Source organism: Somniosus microcephalus, chromosome 23 (assembly GCF_052327205.1).
Source record: "Somniosus microcephalus isolate GS21.2 chromosome 23, FLI_Smic_1.0, whole genome shotgun sequence".
NCBI classification, from domain to species: Eukaryota; Metazoa; Chordata; class Chondrichthyes; order Squaliformes; family Somniosidae; genus Somniosus; species Somniosus microcephalus.
Window position 1 is genome coordinate 19,301,138 of NC_141009.1, and position 20,789 is coordinate 19,321,926.

The 20,789-nt window shown below is 44.2% G+C and overlaps 1 protein-coding gene across 4 annotated transcripts in view; it reads right to left on the minus strand.

Annotated features, from left to right (window-relative positions):
• The window catches only part of cntrl (centriolin), a 121,865-nt gene that overhangs the window by 29,013 nt on the left and 72,063 nt on the right, over nucleotides 1-20,789 (minus strand). For all 4 annotated transcript variants that reach the window (XM_085965555.1, XM_085965554.1, XM_085965556.1 and 1 more), the window contains exons 21-31: nucleotides 16,273-16,417; nucleotides 12,741-12,883; nucleotides 10,617-10,812; nucleotides 9,961-10,268; nucleotides 8,499-8,707; nucleotides 7,056-7,248; nucleotides 4,392-4,522; nucleotides 3,149-3,289; nucleotides 1,990-2,116; nucleotides 1,523-1,687; nucleotides 540-699 (exon numbers count right to left, since the gene is read on the minus strand). In XM_085965555.1, coding sequence (XP_085821681.1) covers nucleotides 540-699; nucleotides 1,523-1,687; nucleotides 1,990-2,116; nucleotides 3,149-3,289; nucleotides 4,392-4,522; nucleotides 7,056-7,248; nucleotides 8,499-8,707; nucleotides 9,961-10,268; nucleotides 10,617-10,812; nucleotides 12,741-12,883; nucleotides 16,273-16,417 — 1,918 coding nt within the window. The remainder of the gene's footprint in view (nucleotides 1-539; nucleotides 700-1,522; nucleotides 1,688-1,989; nucleotides 2,117-3,148; nucleotides 3,290-4,391; nucleotides 4,523-7,055; nucleotides 7,249-8,498; nucleotides 8,708-9,960; nucleotides 10,269-10,616; nucleotides 10,813-12,740; nucleotides 12,884-16,272; nucleotides 16,418-20,789) is intronic.

Sequence of the window (20,789 nt, forward strand, 5' to 3'; positions counted from 1 at the left end):
TTCTAGGCCTAATTGTCCAATCCAAGGTTACCTTTACATTTAACCTGCTTAGGGAATGGAGGAGGGTGACAAATTCAGATCACAAAAATATCTATGAGATACAAATCAACATATCAAAATCCCCTCCGATCTTTCCACACATTCTCAAAATCTATGTCTTATTAACAATTGTTAGTCAATTCCCACAAATGACTCACTAGGAATGAGTATTTTATAAAAACATATATAAAAAAAAACACACAATTTCCCCCGTTAGCATGATGGATGGGATATAAAGCACAGAGAATGAACCTTCAACATTTTACGCCATACATTAGGTAAGATATTAAAATTACAAGAATTAGATGGAGCTGTTAATTTTAACTTCAAACTATAATGGCATGTGATTGCAAAGTCGTTCTCGCAATATTAGAGACCTTGTGTTACCTATTCTCAGTTATATCATCAAAAAAAAAATTCAAGAAAGTAATATTGTGATATGGAACAGTTTCTAGGTCAGTAAAGGTACTGAAGTATCTTTGTAATTTTAGAAAACCAACCTGTCTTTTGCTTATTTATCTGTGCTCGGATGCTCTGGAGTCTGTCTTCCTCATTCATCACTTCTTGTTTTGACAAGAAAAGGTGTGAATTCTTCTCACTGATCTGAGCATTCAGTTCTCCTTTCTGTGCACTCATCTCTTCAAGCAAGGCCTTCAGCTCCTGTAAAACATAATTTCATGTTTTTACTGTTCTGTGAAGACATTCAAAATGTTTTATCCAACATATATTCATAAAAACAGAAAATACTGGCAACATGCAGCAGATAAATCAGCATCTGCAGAAAGAACAGACAAGTTAACATTTCGGGTGTAATCTTTGATCCGAAACACTGACTTTTGGTTAGCATACATACTGTTGAAGGGGAAAGAAAATCCAGAGAGAGCAAATGTCAGCTTGGATATGATTTTTTTTTAACCCACTATAAAACTTGAATCATTTTGCAGTCTTACAGACCAGTGAGGGTCTCCAGCTTCTTCTCCAAAATGGATGAGCCACTGTGTCCCAGAATGGCTCTATCCACTTTAATGGAAGCTGGCACTTCATACATGCCTGGAAGCTGATCGAGCAGTTTGACCCGAGGGAAGCACACATTTGGCGGGGTTCTGTGCACTCAACAGGTAGAGGGCTTTCCAAGGACAGATGGCTCAACATCAGCCCCCAGGCCAGTATAAAGTAAATGGAGCTGCTCTGGAATACATGCAATGTACAACATGCATCAAAGAGCAGTTGGGTAAGAAAGTCTCCAGGTAGCTGGAAATCAAGCAAATTTTATAACAGTTAAAAAAAAAATGCTAACACAGCACCTCCCATTGAGGCTGTTTCAGAAGCAACAAACTAAGGCAAGCAGGGTGGAGCAGAATTTCCCATATACCTGTATAAACTTTTTTTTTGAAGGAAAATGCCCTACTTCAGGATGATCTATATATACTGAAAATTTTCAACAGAATACATCTTGCACTACAAATAAATGTACAGTACTGACCCGAATTTGCCGCTGCTTATCAACCACCTCTGCCTCACCATCCCAAAGAACTTCTGAGAGGTTTGCTTTCTTCTCGTCAATGTCAGTCTGAAGAAAGTGAAGCGCTTCTTTTTTTTTGCCTGAACACCTGCCCAACATCATTAACTCTTCCTGCAGTGCTGCAACCTGATGGCAAAGGAACAAATGTCACGATATCACTGCTGTAAATGTGCTAAGAAATTAATATTGGTCTTTGATAATGCTGGTCTGTTACTAGACACAATGAAGTGAATGACAGCAGCTTTTTACCATTTCAGAATATTCCAACCTGTATGCATCTTGCTCAATGCCCAACAGCAGCAACTAAGCCATTATTTCTACTACAGCCATATCTATTACCTTGATTAAACTCATCTTTGCCAAGCAAAGATGGATTATCCTTTTAACTGGATTAATTAATTTAATTCAGTGACATCTTCTGCAATTACCTCACTATTTAGGCTTCCCAATTCATTCTTTTTGACCTGTAACAATGTTTCTGCTTCTCTCAACGTTTCCAGGCGCTGTTTTTCTTTGGTTTCTGCCAATTGGATCTCTGCTTGTAGTTTTTCTAGACTGAACATTAAAAGGACAATTAATAAACACTGCTATATTATAATTTACAAGAGACAAAATATAGGGCTAAAAATGTGATTGCCCCTGAAAACGGTGCAGAGAAGTTCGTGCTGCCTACTAATTAGAATGATTGTGGAGTGTAGCCCAACGCTGAACGCGCTGCTGAGTGGCTGCACGGTCAGCAGGGGGGCCCAAGATCATGCGAGGCTAGCACCAATTACAGCTAGCCTGCACTTCTTAAAGTCAGCCTGCACCTCTTAAAAGGGATGTGCATTCTGGCTGCAGCAGGTGATTCAACTAGCTGGGGTACAGAGTGTGAGCAAGAAGAAGGACTAATGACACAACAGGGGAGAGAGTGTCCTCCAAGGTTCTCGGATGCAGCACTAGAGGCCTTGGTGCAGGAGGTGCACAGGAGGAGAGAGGTCCTGTTTCCACATGGGGCCAGGAGACCCTCCAGGCAAATTCCAGACACCCCCTTCACTCATCTACCAACAATCTCTATCAATCACGACTCATACCTCACATTCATAGCTTCACCTAACCCTCACACACTTGGCACTGTTGCAAGCCTCACACTCAAATCTCACAGCTTGCACACACTGCCAGCTATTCAACTATGACAGGCACATCACCCAAACACATTGCACCACATTCACTTCCCTCTCTCTTGCATGACAAGGTGGTTCATAACTGGAGACAGCAGGACCTAACTAGCGGGGGACAGGCACACCTGCATGAACTGACCCCTCATGGAAGAGACGGTGCTGGAGATAACTGGAGCAGCCTTGGCTGAGCCAGTGGCCAGCAGCGGGGCTGAAACAATACAAGATGACATCCTCATACCTAATCCTCATTCTCACATGCCACTTCCATCTCATCCCACAATCTCTTCTGATTTACAAGCTGCAGATGGTGTAAGCATGCACCTCCTGCTTCCACACCCCTCCCCTCACTGCAACCCTACCCATGTGCCTTTCTCCTTTCAGAGAACCAAGAATTGCAACCTGTATTTAACAGTTACTATCCACTTACCTATCAGTCATGTTTTCCATTTTCTGGGTGAGTGCCTGGAATTCTGAATCCCCTGTAGATACCTCTTTGCTAATTTCTTTCAGAATACTCTCCTGTTCAGCCTTGTGTTGTTCAAGGTCTTTCAAGTCAGTTTTCATTAGTCTATGAGAAAAATCCCTTGCTTTATTATTACTACAAATGTTTTAGTTCTAAGTGAAACCGAATGAAGAATCAAATATTTTCCAAACAGTGACAACTTCAAGTACTACTAGAATAGGGCAGGTGTAGCAGATGTGACTGAGAATGGCATCTACATTGCACACGTGGTATCCCTTGACTCTTCTCTGAACAGTAAACTATGGTAAATCCTAATAGTTTCTCAGAGGTAGAGGACTACAATAATGACTGGAATCTTGAGAGATATCCATAATGACAGTCAATAGCAGTGCTGGGGAATATTAGTTCTGCTCAAGTGCCTCAGTTGTACGTTTATGAAGATGATCAGAAAATGAAGGAATTCAAAGGAATCTAAATGTCTTGGAGGATATGACATCGCGCTCATATAGTCTGTCTTTAATTCACTCTGGGCATAGCGTATTAGATACACCAACATGCTGCATTATCTAGCCATATGAATCCATCAAAATGTTTTAAAGTCATTTAGCTGACCATTCGGCATTCAGAAACTTATCAACACTGCTTAAGCTGAACCTTCCCAAATGTTAGAATCATAGAATAGTTACAGCACTGAAGGAGGCCATTTGGCCTGTCCTGGCTCTCTGCAAGAGCACTTCAGCTAGCCCCACACCCCCGCCCTTTCCCCGTAGCCTTGCAAATTTTTTTTCCCTTTAGATACTTTTGAAAGCCACGATTGAGTCTGCCTCCACCACCCTTTCAGGCAGTGAATTCCATATCCTAATAACTCGCTGTGTAAAAAAGTTTCCCCTCATGTCGCCTTTGGTTCTTCTGCCAATCACCTTAAATCTGTGTCCTCTGGTTCTCGACCCTTCCACCAATGGGAACAGTTTCTCTCTATCTCTAGGTTTTGAACACCAGAACGATTAAATTGGTTCCTCCTGCATTTAATGGCTAAAGTGAATGATGCAGCCAGGCTCTATGCTGGAATAAAGCAACTCAAGCTTAAAGCGCTCTGCTTTTGGCTCATAGAATCTGCTACATCATTCACTACTGCTGGAGTATCTCATGTAACCAGTTTAAATTATTAAAAGCTGTGTTTGATACAGCTTGGAACTCTGTTCAGTACCTGAGTTGCTGGTCAGCCTTAACTAGTTCAACTGCAGTCTCCTGTGCTCTTTGCTCCAACTCTTCTGCATCTTTCTCAGTGTCTACCAAGTGTTTCCTGGCATCATCGTACCGTTTGACAGTTTTGTTTGTCTGCCAGAATGATAAAACACATTAAAAAAACCTGAACGTGTGCAGCTTTGCAATGTAAACAATTGAAATGCTTTAATAGTCAGATTCTCAAAAATTGATTTAGATGTCTAAAAGGCAAAGAAATAATTTATTGAGTGAAGGGAAAAAATAATTTAGAAGCAAAACAAAATAAACAGTACATATATAATCAGTTACCTAGAATTTTACAGCACAGAAACAGGCCATTCAGCCTAACAGGTTTACGCCAGTGGTTATGCTCCATAACTTCGAACAGGGTTTTTATGCTGGTTTGTTTTTTTGTTGATAAAAGCAGCGTCAGCATTAAAAAAAAATCAAAATGGATGCAGTAATTGTATCAATTAAATGTGATTAATCCTAGATTAAAAATTTTAATTATGAGATTATTTGCAATTGATTAAAAAAAAACTGCTCGACACCCCTAATCCTATTAGTTGTACACTAATAAAACTCTATCTCCATCCATTGTGAGTACCTTCGAGAGGTTATTTTACAAGTGTATGCTACTAGTGGGGAGCCTCATCAACCGACAGCACATTAGAAATTTGAGTGTGTGCTGCCCAAATTTCTGTTACGCCCCACTGGTGGCACAGACTCGTTAAATTATTCCTGACACACATTTCTTTTTGTTCAGTTTATGGAACAAATGCTCCATAGCAGTAAAAGTAAGCCTTTAAGGTTTTATAACAACAATAGCCATGGTAGATAAGAGATACAGGAAATTTTCGATTTACCGGCACCTAAATAACCGGAAATCTTGGTTAACCGGCAAAATTCAGGAGTAGGTTTAACTTCATATTGTATTTGCCTTCCTCCGTCTGTTGCTGTGCAAGGGTGTGGCTGCAGCTGTTGCTAAGCTACAGAGACGCTTGGAACTTGTGGCCATTGTTCTACACTTGTTGCTAAGCAATAGGGTTTGTTGCTTTATACGAAGCTGTCAGCTCTCCCTATCTTTTACTATAGCGTTCGGTTATCCGGAATTTTTGATGAACCGGCACCACGTCGGTCCTGTCCGTGCCGGATAAAAAAAAAGTTTCCTGTAACAGGGATCATTTTCTAAGTGCTCGCTGCAGGGAACCCTGACTGCCACAATCAAATGTTTCAATATGCATTAGCAGTGAGCGAGATTCCCTACCACCAGTATGTACTCAGAAAATTACACCCACTGGGGGACAAATTGGGTATCGCCCATTTTTGGGGTGTTAATATTGGCTGGGTGCAAAATTTAGCACCCGGCGCTAATTATTGCCTCCGACTGCAAAATTCACCTCTATCGCCACTGGAGGTGATTTGAGTGCTAAATCAGGCTCTAAACACCTCTCTTAAGGCGCAAACGTCGGGGAGCGAGGTGCTACCTCAGAACGCTACTGAAGCTCAGGCGATGTCCTTAACCACGGAAGCCAGACAGACTGGCGCCGTCCAGTTCTTAAAGGGAAGGGGCCATCTTGCTGGCCAGCCCCACTCTACTCATTGCAGCCTTGAATCTCGGCCTGGAGAGACCTCTAAAGCAATTGTGTTGGAAGCACTAATGGATAGGCCCAGGGAAAGAGCTCGGTGCTTAGGAACCTCAAAAGTGGTGCTGAAGGCCAAAACTCCTTAGAACAGCGTTAAATCTCTCCAGACTTCTCTCTCAACCTGCGTGTACCAAAAACTTTGCCGACAAGAAAAGGCAGGAAGCGCCCGCCTTTAAATAGCGCTCCCCCAGCCCCTTCCCGACTTGAAAACGTTCCCCTCTACCGGTCGTTCCTAGCGGCAGGCGCGAAGGCGACTCAATATCCGGTCCAGGGCGCTACCGGTGCATTGCACGCTCGACCAACGTCATGATCTGCGGGCGCAGGAGGTTGTGGCAGTAGTGTTTAGCGTCGCTGCAAAACGACTGGTCAATTTCGCGAGTGGTGCTAAAATCGCCGCGCTCGGGCGCCAAGTTCCTAGCACCCCCCCGGAGGCGCTGACCAACCGAATTTTTCCCCCACTGTCTTTTCAAGAACAGAGCACATTTTACGCACCCCCTACCAACTGCATCATTGCATTTCTCTCACCCAAAGTTCTACATTGTGTTGGATATTTCAACACCCACGACATTGGTTAGAAATGAGGATGTTTCTCACAGGAGGAGTCAAACCTGTGTTAGATCAAGATGAAGTATTTTAACTTTCAATTGAGATGAAACATTAGATTTAAGCTAACCAAGGAAAAATTACAATATAAATTACATTTTAAAATTACAAACATTGGGTTTCTAAATATAACAGGACTTTCAGAACCTGAAGACCCAATTACATACTCGGCAAGACGTTCACTTCTTAATCCACAAGAAATGATGCATTTTGGCCAGGATGCTGCTTCAACAACTAAGAGGTCTCTTATCATGGTGCCAATGGTTGTGGTTCTGGAGAAAGCAAAACTATCCCAGTCCCTGTCAGCTAAAGAAATATACGTTGACCCCTTTGTGTGAAGTGTTTGTAAGCATTAATGGTAACTTGGAGAATACACTTAAAACTGGAAGCAGACTTGCCTTTTCCCTTATACTTTTGAGATCTGCCTCAGCCTCCATTAATAGTCTGTCTGCTTCTCGCAGCTCTGCCCGCCGTTTTGTTAGCGTTATCTCCACACATTCAATTTCATCAACAACATCATCATGTCTCTTTAGGGATTTTTCCACCTCAAGTTCATTCATGAGCAGATCTATATGGCCATCTAAAAAGTCTCTGTAAAAAAAGTGACAATTTTTTTAATGCAATGTAGTTACTTCTCAATCAAATACTATTAATAAGAACTAATGTATATCTTCATTATTACTTTGCTAATGCTGAATTTATCCTTCTGGATGTACTTATCCTAAATGAAAGCAGTTTAACTAGAAAGCAATGGTAATTATAGAAAATCAAAATGCATATATGACTTACCACCACATAGTAACCCATATTCTACAATATTATAATGCTGCATCTATACATAGACCACAATAATTCATGAAGTTCACTTGGCTAATGTCTCATTTTGATGTTGATCCAACAGGCTCCGATACATGTGATGACATTCACAGAGATGGTATAATTTCTTATACCACAGGATTTTCAGAAGCAGTGTACTTGGCTCAGGAATGATTCAACCTTGCTATTCAAAGCACTGTTTTACTGGTTTTAAAATAAATTTAGCACGGTGAAGACAAATACTTTCTTTCTTTGGCAGTCCCTTGGATTGAGACAAATACTTAATGCTATGATGAAAACAGCACATTTAAATCCATACAGGTAATGAATGGCAGAGATGGTTCATGCGATAGCTGAAGAGACCTGATTTTGCATCACTCATCTTATTTTTTTATACAGCAAGAACATAGAGGTTAAATTTCTGCATGAGTTCTCCCGATTGCCTGCTGTAGCTTTGGAGGAAGATCCATGGAGACCCTGGAGAAATGGCGTAAATCTTTCTCCCGGGTTTCCGTGAATATTCTGCAAAAGTTACAGAGGGCAATCAGGAGGACACCCGTGGAAATTCAACCCCATAATGTTCAGTATTTAAAATTAATGAAATTGTGACTTTGTATTAAAGGAATTTCCCCAATTCACTTAGAAGACCAATTTACAGAATAGTGTTTGTATAATTCTGAAGGCCTTGGCCTAGAAATTTGATCACGCCCAAAAATGGAGGCCTGGGGGCAGAGCATGCGCTGCCGCGCCTGTTCACATGATCACAGGTACCACGTGAAATTATTATAATGAGTCAGGCTGCACTGCTTAAAGAGATTAAATGTACAATATTGTGTATTTAGTCTCTTTAAGCACCCCTTCAACCATTTGGTATGATTTGAAATGTTCTCAAAAATAATAAACAATTCCCATGAATCAATCTGGTTATTTCTGACATGCTTGCCTGAAATGAAACAGATCTGAGGCAACTGTAGAGCACTGGCAATAATACAGAACCTTCTCTTCAGGTGAATTAAGTTTCTTACTTTTGGTTGCTGCGTTTATGGACCACTTTGTGCAATTCCTCAACTTCATGCTCCAGCTCTTCTCTCTCCTGCAATAGCTTATGAATGTCGTGGCGAAGTTGTTCTATCTGCTCGTGATACCTATCTACGGATGCAGTTGTTCCCTGATCTTCACGTTTACGGGACCTCAAATGTGCTATAATATCTTCTAGTCTACTGACTTCATTCTCCTGAAAGACAAAAGACAATTCCAAATGCAAAATGTAGTCGTCATGCAAATAGAATTTTAAATGTGTTAAATCTAGGTGAAGGAATGCCAATAATATTGCTGCAAAGTTCTGCCTTCTATATACAGGTTGAGCGTCCCAAATCCGGAGTTGCGGAATCTGGAATGTTCCGGAATCCGGAAGATTGACCAGTCGTTGAAGGTAAGCATGCAGGTGCAGCAGGCGGTTAAGAAGGCAAATGGTATGTTGGCCTTCATAGCGAGAGGATTCGAGTACAGGAGCAAGGATGTCTTGCTGCAGTTGTACAGGGCCTTGGTGAGACCACACCGTGAGTATTGTGTGCAGTTTTGGTCGCCTTATCTGAGGATGTTCTTGCCGTGGAGGGAGTGCAGCGAAGATTCACCAGACTGATACCTGGGATGGCAGGAATGACGTATGAGGAGAGATTGGGTCGATTAGGCTTATATTCGCTAGAGTTTAGAAGAATGAGAGGGGATCTCATTGAAACTTAGAAAATTCTAACAGGACTAGACAGACCAGATGCAGGAAGGATGTTCCCGATGGCGGGGGAGTCCAGAACCAGGGGTCACAGTCTAAGGATAAGGGGTAAGCCATTTAGGACAGAGATGAGGAGGAATTTCTTCACCCAGAGAGTGGTGAACCTGTGGAATTCTCTACCATAGAAGGCAGTTGAGGCCAATTCATTAACTATATTCAAGAAGAGTTAGATATATTTCTTAAGGCTAAAGGGATCAAGGGATATGGGGAGAAAGCAGGGACAGGGTACTGAATTTGGATGATCAGCCATTATCTCATTAAATGGCAGAACAGGCTCGAGGGGCCGAATGGCCTACTCCAGCTCCTATCTTCTATGTTTCAATGTTTCTATTGGTGGCAGGGGTCTGGAATCCGTAAAATGTTCCGGAATCCGGACACCGAGGGAGGCTTACCAAAAACCGGAAATAGCGCAACCTGGGCCCAGGCATTTCCAGACTCGGCACATGTTTCTGATTCTGAAGTCCGGAAATATCGCAACCTGGGCTCGGGCGTTTCCAGATTTCGGACATCAGAAACACATTCTAAAGTCCGGAAAAACCCAAAAACCAGCTGGGCCTCGGTCCCGAGGTTGCCAGATTCGGGACGCTCAACCTGTATTATATGAACAATTTGTCTACATAAGGCTTTTAGGCTTTTGATCTGTATGGCTGAAGAAAAGTTTTGTGAATGGTGCACAACACCGTTGTCAAATGTCTTACCAGGTCATGGTGCTCCAGTACATTGCAGTGCAAAACACCAGCAGGAATAAGAGGGATGGTAAAGTTGGCAGGAGGAGGTCCATAAACAACTTGTGTTCCAGGTGGTGGAGGTCCATAGATAATTGTGCCCGGAGAGTCAGGTCTAACATTGGCTGGTGCTGTAGGAGGGGGTCCATATACCACTGTACCTTGTGGTACAGGAGTACCATCAGGGTACATGGTATAAATAACTGATCTGGGTGGGGCTATAAATGGTTGCCTGGGTATGCCACTTTCATCACTCTCAGTCCCACTATCTTCACCATCACCTATAAATGACAAAAGACTTTGCTTATAACCATATACACAATGGCTATAAAGCATCTAATCCATTATTTTCTTTATCAGGACTGTACCAGTTATATGATAAAATTATTTTCTATAAAATGTAACAGGAGGTTTTACAAATGTTTGGACATCTGATATTTGCAAAACCTGGACTGGAAAATACAGTCTTCGGGGAAAAAAACCCACACTGACTAGAACACTTAAGAACAAAGTTTTATCTACTTTTCTAATGGTTCTTCCTGGGTTACACATCTAATACCAGTCATAAGAAACATACTTTCATGATTAAATATCAACAAAGCTTTCCTCCCCCCTCCCATGTTCCATACCTCTTTGGGTACGAGTCTTGTGTGAGGAACGTCTGATTGGTGAGTAAATCCAATAGCCTCCAGGAACCGGTGGTATATATTCCTCCTTGCCTCCTCTTCTAGGAATCGTTCCCCGACTAGAAGATGGTGGAACCTGATATTGGGAGCTGAATCCAGAGTCTTTTGTGTGACTATTTTGAGACAGCAGGCTTGGTGGCTAAAATAAAAAGATGGGAAGAAAACTCAATTCAGTAACACCACTGAAATATTGGATCGGTTATATTCCAGGACAACGTACAGAATCTAACTGTATCTACACAAACCAGCAGTCCCAGAAAAGCAATGTTAATTAGTAAATTGACAAGTTTTTCATTGTCAATTCAGCACTAAATATCATTAAAGGATTAGTCTGATCTCAAAGTAATGGAAATCACTATGGAACTGTAAAGAACACATTAGGTTTTGGTTAGTTGCACAACTGTGTTTCAGATTTTGGGCATGGTAACTTGCTCATTTGTAGCCAGTGATGAGGTGAATTGACTGCACTTACATATAAAGCTATAATACCTTACAAGGAGACATGACTGCAGTCATATAAAAAGCTACAATAAACAACAACAATTACTTGTATTTATATAGCACCTTTAACATAGTAAACATCCTAAGGCGCTTCACAGGAGCGTTATGAAACAAAATTTGACACCGAGCCACACAAGGAGAAATTAAGGCAGTTGACGAAAAGCTTGATCAAAGAGGTAGACTTAAAGGAGCATCTTAAAAAGAGGAAAGACCTCTCTTTCCTCCTTTAAGACGCTCCTTTAAGTCTACCTAGTGGGGCGGAGAATATTAGGGAGGGAATTCCAGAGCTTAAGGCTTAGGCAGTTGAAGGCACGGCCACCAATGGTTGAACGATTAAAATCAGGGATGCTCAAGAGTCCAGAATTACAGGGGTTTTTGGGCTGAAGGAGGTTAGAGATATGGAGGGACGAGGCCATGGAGGGATTTAAAACAAGGATGAGAATTTTGGTCAGCAAGCACAGGGGTGATGGGTGAATGGAACTTCGTGTGAGTTAGGACATGGGCAGCTGAATTTTGGTAGATCTCAAATTTATATAGTGTAGAACCTGGGAGGCCAGCCAGGAGTGTGTTGGAATAGTCATGTCTAGAGCTTACAAGGTGACTTGACTGCAGTCACATATAAAGCTATAATACCTTACAAGCTGACATGACTGCAGCCACATATAAAGCTATAGGCCTAAAAATTTGGTTGCTTTGCGCCTCCCGTTAGCACCCTAAGAAAAGCAACCAGCGCCTAGGCGCAGCGCCGCCAATGCCTCCCGCGATATTCGGTAGCGCCCCCTGACTTACCGCCGGACGCTATGTCCGAAGGGGTCAGGGGGGCCTACCTGCGGCCAGGGCGGCGCAAATTAAAGGGGAGGTGCCGGGCGTCCATTTTTGCTGCTGGCCGCCTGCCAGCACCTGCCTCCTCTGCTGTCCCTGGCCTCCTCTGCAGCCCCCTCCCCCGTGGAGTGCCGGCTGTGCTCCGTGAGCCCAGCACTTCTCTTGAGTGCCGGGCTCTTTTGCCGGCCCTCCGATCCCTGGTGGCCCAGCTGGGCCCCGGGTCGTGCTGTGCTAGGCCCCTCCCCTTTGAGAAGGGGAGGAAGGCCTGCAGTACTGCGGCGCGACGTGCCGCAGAGCATGGCACTGCGGCACAAGCGCCGCGATATACACTCGCAGCGCCCCAAGAGGGAGGCGGGTCGCTTCCAGTAGCACCCCGCTTCCCTGTTGGGGCATTACCGGTGAATTTTGGCTGCGGGGGCGCTAATGTCTTCGGGGCGCTACCCAGCGAAGTTAGCGCCCCAAAGGGGGCGCGACTCAATTTTTTCCCATAATACCTTATAATACTGAGATTTTCATACACAATACCCAAAATACATAATTCTTCTTTCAAACTAGAGAACAGTCTCTAGATGAATGTATTCAAATGGGGTGAGCAGGAAGGCCAGAAAATAGAGGCCACATACTGCTAGTAACAAACCTAATTAGAAATTAAATTCTTCCAACTCATTGATACGGCACTTACTAAATCATGAAAATTTCACTGATGATGAGCAAAAAGCATTGATAGATTTGTATATTTCTTACTTTTGGTGAAGATGACACAAAGTACCAGTAGCCCCTTCTCTTAAATGGATCAGCCATACTGGTAATGTAGTCACTCTGATTGCCAAGGGCATTTCTGAGAGCTGTAATTTCATTCATCAAGTCTTCCATCTCACCTAAATTACCTGAAAGACAAATAAAAACATCTACTGGTAAACTGTATTCAGCGGAACTAAAAGCAGCCGTCCTGGACTGTCCTTTTGGCTGCGGGAGTTGTAGGGTTTGGGAGACCATTGTTTGGAGAAAGAAAATGGAGGGATTTTTTTTTCCTAAAAAAAAAAAGAGTAAATGTATTCAATTACTTACAAACAATTGTTTGACACATTTTTACATAGTAGTGCACTCAAGTGACTCATCAATGACAATATATTAAAAATAACATTGAATAAGTGAATAAATGATGGCATTGCAATATAATTGTGAAAACAAAAGCACAATTCTTTCCAGTTTACCAACATGTAATAAGGCTCAGTTAATAACATACCTGTACTGAAACCCCACCATGATATATTATCATTCATAGCAATTCTACATCCTTAAGCCATGCCTGACTAATCAGGAGTAATGTTTAGTGGTGCAAGGTGATGTTATCAGATCATTGAGATTGACAGGAACTTACAACATCAATAGATACAGTAAGCAGCAGATCCTTTACTCTGTGTAACTAGGCAACAGACGCAAAGTTCATTTTGTCATTCTGTAAACACAGTACATATCAAGGCTTTGGACTTGAACAGTTGCTTTACAGTTGTATCTTTTCCATAAATTGAAATTTTAATCTGAGCTGATTAAATAAATACACAGAAAAGCTAAATGTATCATACAGGTAGGAAGAGACTTTGGGGTACATTTTCAACTTGCCGACCAGGCATAATGCAGGTGTTGTGGATCAGTTGCCCTTCATTGTGGAAATATAAGTCAGGCAGTTTCTATAATGGGCGCCGTTCCACCAGTTTTATGCCCAGGCGGCAAGTTGAAAGTCTACCCCTCTAAAGCCAAATTGATAAAATTTGTGTAAACCGAGTCACGATGGCTAGAAATGGCAGTTAGCAATTTAATTTGTTTTAAAGCTTAACCATAAGAAGTCTCCTGAAAAACAAATTGGTAATGATAACTTGCCCCAACTGCCATAACATTATCAACATTTTGTAAGTTACCACTGCTCAGCAATGCAGTCCCTCAGGTTTTTCCTGGGCAAAGAAATCACTTAACTGACAACGGAGAGAAAATCTTGCCATTGCGCCCTTTGTAGTTGTAGAATTTTTTGAATTGCAAACCTGTACCCTATTACAAATACACATATATACATACATATCATAGAAACATAGAAGATAGGAGCAGGAGTAGGCCATTCAGCCCCTCGAGCCCACTCCGCCATTTAATGAGATCATGGCTGATCATCCAAATTCAGTACCCTGTGCCTGCTTTCTCCCCATATCCCTTGATCCCTTTAGCCTCAAGAAATATATCTAACTCCTTCTTGAATATATTTAATTAATGAATTGGCCTCAACTGCCCGGTGTGGCAGAGAATTCCACAGGTTCACCACTCTCCGGGTGAAGAAATTCCTCCTCATCTCAGTTCTAGATGGCTTACTCCTTATCCTTAGACTGTGACCCCTGGTTCTGGACTCCCCCGCCATCGGGAACATCCTTCCTGCATCTAGTCTGTCTAGTCCTGTTAGAATTTTATAAGTTTCAATGAGATCCCCTCTCATTCTTCTAAACTCTAGCGAATATAAGCCTAATCGACCCAATCTCTCTTCATATGTCATTCCTGCCATCCCAGGTATCAGTCTGGTGAATCTTCGCTGCACTCCCTCCATGGCAAGAACATCCCTCCTCAGATAAGGCGACCAAAACTGCACACAATACTCAAGGTGTGGTCTCACCAAGGCCCTGTACAACTGTAGCAAGACATCCTTGCTCCTGTACTCAAATCCTCTCGCTATGAAGGCCAACATACCATTTGCTTTCTTAACTGCCTGCTGCACCTGCATGCTTATCTTCAGCGACTGGTGCACAAGGACACCCAGGTCTCGTTGCACTTCCCCTTTTCCCAATCTATTGCCGTTTGGATAATAATCTGTCTTCCTGTTTTTGCCACCGAAGTGGGTAACCTCGCAATTATCCACATTATACTGTATTTGCCATGCATCTGCCCAATCACCCAACCTGTCCAAATCATACTGGAGTTTCTCTGCATCCTCCTCACAGCACACACGCCCACCCAGCTTTGTGTCGTCTGCAAACTTGGAGATATTACATCTAGTTCCCTTGTCTAGATCATTTATATATATTGTGAATAGTTGAGGTCCTAGCACCGATCCCTGCGGTACCCCACTAGTCACTGCCTGCCACTCGGAAAAAGACCCGTTTATTCCAACTCCTTTGCTTCCTGTCTGCCAACCAGTTCTCTATCCAAGACAGTACCTTACCCCCAATCCCATGGAGGCAGCAGCAGCAGCCACGACGACCCGCTACAGCACGTCGGCCGGCAGCTCCTTGGCGGGAAGCTCGCAGTCCGACTGGGAGGAAGGGAGCCGGGCATGGTAGCCAGAGGTCGGATCGTGAGCGGGAGAAGCAGGCCACCACACGTGGAGCCGGCAACAGTGAGGAGGAGGCTGCGGTGACGAGGAGGACGGAGCGGCTGAGGGACATCGTGCTCCCACTGCCACTGGATGCCATTGAATTGACTTTCTGAACACGGCGCTGTAAGAATAGCTGACGTGTCCCAACGGGGAGTAAGCATTCCATTGTACTAGTACTAGTTACATATGGCAAATAAAATTGAATTGAATTGATGTGCTTTAACTTTACACGCTAATCTCTTATGCGGGACCTTATCGAAAGCCTTCTGAAAGTCCAAATACACCACATCCACTGGTTCTCCCTTACCTATTCTACCAGTTACATCCTCAAAAAATTCCAGTAGATTAGTCAAGCATGATTTACCTTTTGTAAATCCATGTTAACTTTGTCCGATCCTGTCACTGTTTTCCAAGTGCTCTGCTATTACATCTTTTATAATGGACTCTAGCACTTTCCCCACTCCCGATGTCAGGCTTCCGGTCTATAATTCCCCGTTTTTTCTCTACCACTCTTTTTAAATAGTGGGGTTACATTAGCTATCCTCCAATCCATGGGAACTGTTCCAGAGTCTATAGAATTTTGGAAGATGACCAGCAATGCATCTACTATTTCTAGGGCCATTTCCTTAAGTACCCTAGAATGTAGATTATCAGGCCCTGGGGATTTATCGGCCTTCAATCCCATCAATTTCCCTAACACCATTTCCCGACAAATACTGATTTCATTCAATTCCTCCCTCTCATTAGACCCTCTGTTCCCCGACATCTCTGGGAGGTTATTTGTGTCCTCCTTTGTGAAGACAGAACCAAAGTATGTATTTAATTGGTCTGCCATTTCTTTGTTCCCCATTATAAATTCCCCTGATTCTGACTGCAAGGGACCTAAGCTTGACATATCAAAGATCAAAACAATTTGCATCTTACCCTCTCTGGTATGATCCAGATGATCCTGGAGGTGTTTCACTTCTGCCCGTTGTCGATTTAGAACTCGGTTTAGTCTATCCATTTCTAGCTGTTGGGCATTTACGGTATTTGTTCCAAAATCAACTGTCTGAATTTCATCTAGAATCTAAAATGGGAGTCAAAATCCATGAATACACAAATTAGATATGGGTTAAAACACCATTATAATCGTGGCACACAAATAACCTATTACTAATCAATGCAATAAGCACATGAGGGAACACAGATTTGGAAAAAAGAAATGGAAGTTGATATTGCAGTTCCTCTAAATTCAAGAGTTGAAATATTGCTGTCATAACAATGCAATAATGTTCATTAAAACTGTAGTGTATGTGCTTTAAGTCAGAACTACTTTTTACAGCTCCTGTATACTGTAGTACCGGCAGTAACCACACCGGTATATAAGCTGTGCGCATGCCTCTGTACTCCAGTCTAGAGATTGCCCTCCTCCAGTAAAGACCTGTTATTTGTTTATGTACAGCATCCGTGTAATTATTTATCCACTGAACCACGGATCTGACAGTGGCGACGAGTGTTGATGCGAATCTACCTGCAACATTAAACAAAAAAAAACTAGTCGAATCCAGGAACACGGGCGTCGACCGCGAGCAACCGCCCAGCAGTCAGGCAGAGATCCAACTTCACTGGGGAGGCTGTGGAGAGCCGGGCTTGGTTCCCCAGCCACAACGAGCAGTAAGAGACCGACGACAGGTCCAGAGCAGACCCTTCCCGAGCAGTGGCGGCTGGAGCCGACCGACGGCAGAGAGAGAGAGCCGGGCAGCGTCGACGGGGTAAGAAAAAGGGTGAAGAGAGCAGGAAACAGCCGGGTTCTAGACTGAGCGGCGTCGACAAATATCAAGAGAAGAACGCGCAGAGCACAGCCAGGGATCACGGGCTGATCAGGGTCCGCGGGGCGAAGCAAGGGGAGACGCCATTGAGCCGCAGAGAAGCAGGGAGAGCGCGGGAGACGCCATTGAGCCGCGGAGAAGCAGGGAGAGCGCGGGAGGTGCCATTGAGCCGCGGAGAAGGAAGAGCGCGGGAGACGCCATTTTGCGAAGCCGCAGCGGAGAAGACAGGCGAGTGCGGGAAGGGAGGAAAGCGCGGGAGACGCCATTTTGTGCCAGCGGAGAAGAAGGGGAAGCGCGGGAGGCGCCATTGGTGATAGTTAGCGCACAACCAAGGATGCCGAAGAGTGGCAGTATCTCTACGTTCGACAATGAAGTCGAAGATTGGGCGACATATGTGGAACGTATTGAGGTGTACTGCAGGGCGAATGAAGTGCCAGATGCTAATAAAGCACTGGTTCTGTTAAATTCCATGGGTGCAAAAACTTATGGGTTACTGCGAAATCTAATAACCCCAGAGAAGCCGGTAAACAAGAATTTTGAAAGCATAGTTGAAATCCTACAGGACCACTTAAACCCCACACCGCTGCTGATAGCAGAACGATTTAAGTTCCATAAAAGGAATCAACACAAAGATGAAAGCAATGCTGAGTACCTAACGGAACTGCGCAAGCTATCGAAATACTGCCAGTTTGGAGCGGGACTAGCAGACACATTAAGGGACAAGTTTGTGTGTGGGCTACAAAGTGAAGGAACCCAGAAACGGCTTCTATCAGAAAAGGACCTTACGCTGGACAAAGCTTTCAGTATGGCAGTATCACACAAAGCAGCCGCAAGGGGCGCTGCAGAGATACAACGGAGACTGCAAGAATATGGCACCAACGAAATGACCTATGGAACAGGGAAGTGCTATCACTGTGGCAGAACAACACATGACCAGAAAGATTGTTGGTTCAAGGACCAAGTGTGCAGACAGTGTGGGAAAGCAGGACACATAGCAAGAGTCTGCAGGTCTGGGAAGAAAACCAACAGTAAGAAATCTCCACAGGAGAAGTACAAAAAGGTACACCAGGTGATGGACAGTGGTTCAGACGAACAGAAAAGTGACACAGACTCCAGAAGCAAGGAGCTGGGTTGTCTGAAACTACATAATGTAACCGAAATGGAGGATCACCAGACTATCTGGGTTACACTCAAGATAGGCGGAGTCCAAGTGGAAATGGAATTGGACACAGGGTCAGCTCTAACAGTCATAAATCAAAGAGGCTACAAGCGGCTATTTTCACACATACCCTTGAAAGCTACAGAGATTGTCTTGAAGACGTATACGGGGCAAAAAGTCTACCCCAAAGGAAAAATAAGGGTGAAAGTGACATATAAAGGTCAGGAAATACCTAAAATGGATTTATATGTATTGCCAAATGGAGGACCACCACTGCTAGGACGTGAATGGATCCGGAAGATACATTTAGATTGGCATTCCATACAGGCACTGAAGGTGGAGGCCAAAAAGGATGACGATGTCACACCTGGACGACTGTCAAAAATGCTAACTGACGCAAAAGAAGTGTTCCAGGAGGGACTAGGAACACTAAAAGGAATAACAGCAACAATTAAAATAGAGGATAATGCAAGCCCAAAGTTTCTGAAGGCCAGACCAGTGCCTTATGCGATCAGACCAGCGGTTGAAGCAGAGCTGGAAGGGTTGGAATGTTCAGGAGTACTGTCCAAAATGGACTGGAGCGAGTGGGCTACACCCATCGTTCCTGTAATGAAGAGGTCGTTGAGTAATACGCCTGGGGAACCAAAGAAGGTCCGCATCTGTGGGGATTTTAAGGTGACAGTGAACCCAGTCCTTCACACGGTGCAATATCCGCTTCCACGAATTGAGGATATTTTCGCCTCGCTATCTGGTGGTAAACGCTTCACAAAAATTGATCTAGCCCAGGCATACTTGCAAATGGAGGTAGAAGAAGCTTCGAAACATTACCTTACGATCAACACCCATAAAGGTCTCTATCAATACAACCGGCTGGTGTTTGGAGTAGCCTCGGCTCCGGCTATCTGGCAAAGGGCAATGGATCAAGTCCTGCAAGGGATTCCAGGGACCCAGTGTTACTTGGACGACATCTTGGTCACGGGCGAAAATGACGGTGATCACCTCGCTAACTTGGAGAAGGTGCTCGCCAGATTAAAGGAATATGGGCTACGAGCTAATCGCCACAAGTGCGAGTGTTTCCAGAAACAGATCTTGTATTGCGGCCACGTCATCAATGAAGAGGGGTTACATAAGTCCCCTGACAAGATAGAGGCAGTAGTCAAGGCACCAGCACCGGAAAATGTGTCACAACTGAGGTCGTTCCTCGGGCTGGTAAACTATTACCGCAAGTTCTTACCAAATTTGTCTACGGTATTACACCCGCTGAACACCCTACTGCAAACAGGGGTACCATGGAAGTGGGATGACGAACGTAGACGAGCTTTCCAGAAGTGTAAAGAATTGATCACATCAAAAGAGGTGTTGGCCCATTTCAACCCAGCACTACCAATTCGTTTGGCATGTGATGCATCACCCTACGGCATTGGAGCGGTGCTGTCGCACAAATTCCCAGACGGTTTGGAGAGGCCAGTAGCCTTTGCGTCTCGGTCACTAACCTCAGCCGAGCGCAACTATGCCCAGATTGACGGAGGCCCTCAGCCTAGTATGGGGAGTAAAAACATTCAACCACTATCTGCATGGACAGAAGTTCACCTTGCTGACTGACCACCAACCACTTGTCTCCATCTTTAATCCTAAGAAGGGCGTGCCAGTAATGACTGCACAGCGGTTACAAAGATGGTCCCTGTTTCTAGGGGCGAATCAATGTGAAATAGAATATAAAGGCACGAGACAGCATGGGAACGCTGATGGGCTATCGCGCCTGCCACTGCCTACTGTGGAGGAAGCACCAGCAGTGGACCCTATCGAGATATTTTATTCGTCGATAATTGAACGATTGCCAGTAACAAACGCGGATATAGAGGAGACCCACAATGATCCGACGCTGTCACGAGTATATGAATTGACGGTGAGGGGATGGCCAACGCATGGCGACTCACTGTTGCCAGCATTCTCATCCAGAAGAGAACAGCTGTCAGTATGCCAGGGGACAGTGATGTGTGGATCCAGAATGGTGATTCCACCCAAGTTAAGGGAGAGAGTGCTAAATGAGCTACATGAAAGTCATCTGGGGGGAGTGAAAATGAAAAGCCTAGCTAGGGCTTATGTGTGGTGGCCGGGAATCGATCAACAAATCGAAGACCTAACTAAGAGCTGCTTAGGATGCCAGAAGGTCCAAAATGCACCACCACATGCCCCTCTACACCCATGGGAGTGGCCCTCCTCTCCATGGCAACGGGTGCACATTGATTTCGCTGGTCCATTCATGGACTCAATGGCCTAGAAATTCAGTGGCCTGCGCCACCAGTTTGCGCCCAAAGAGGGCTTTTGCGCCACTGTGCAAACCTACCGCGATATTTAACGGGCCGCTAATGGCGGCGTTAGCCAGTAGCGCTGCCCCGCCACCGATGACGTCATCGGTGTGCGCAGCGCCCCGCTATCGCCCTGCTGGCCATATTTGGTTGCTGCCGCCT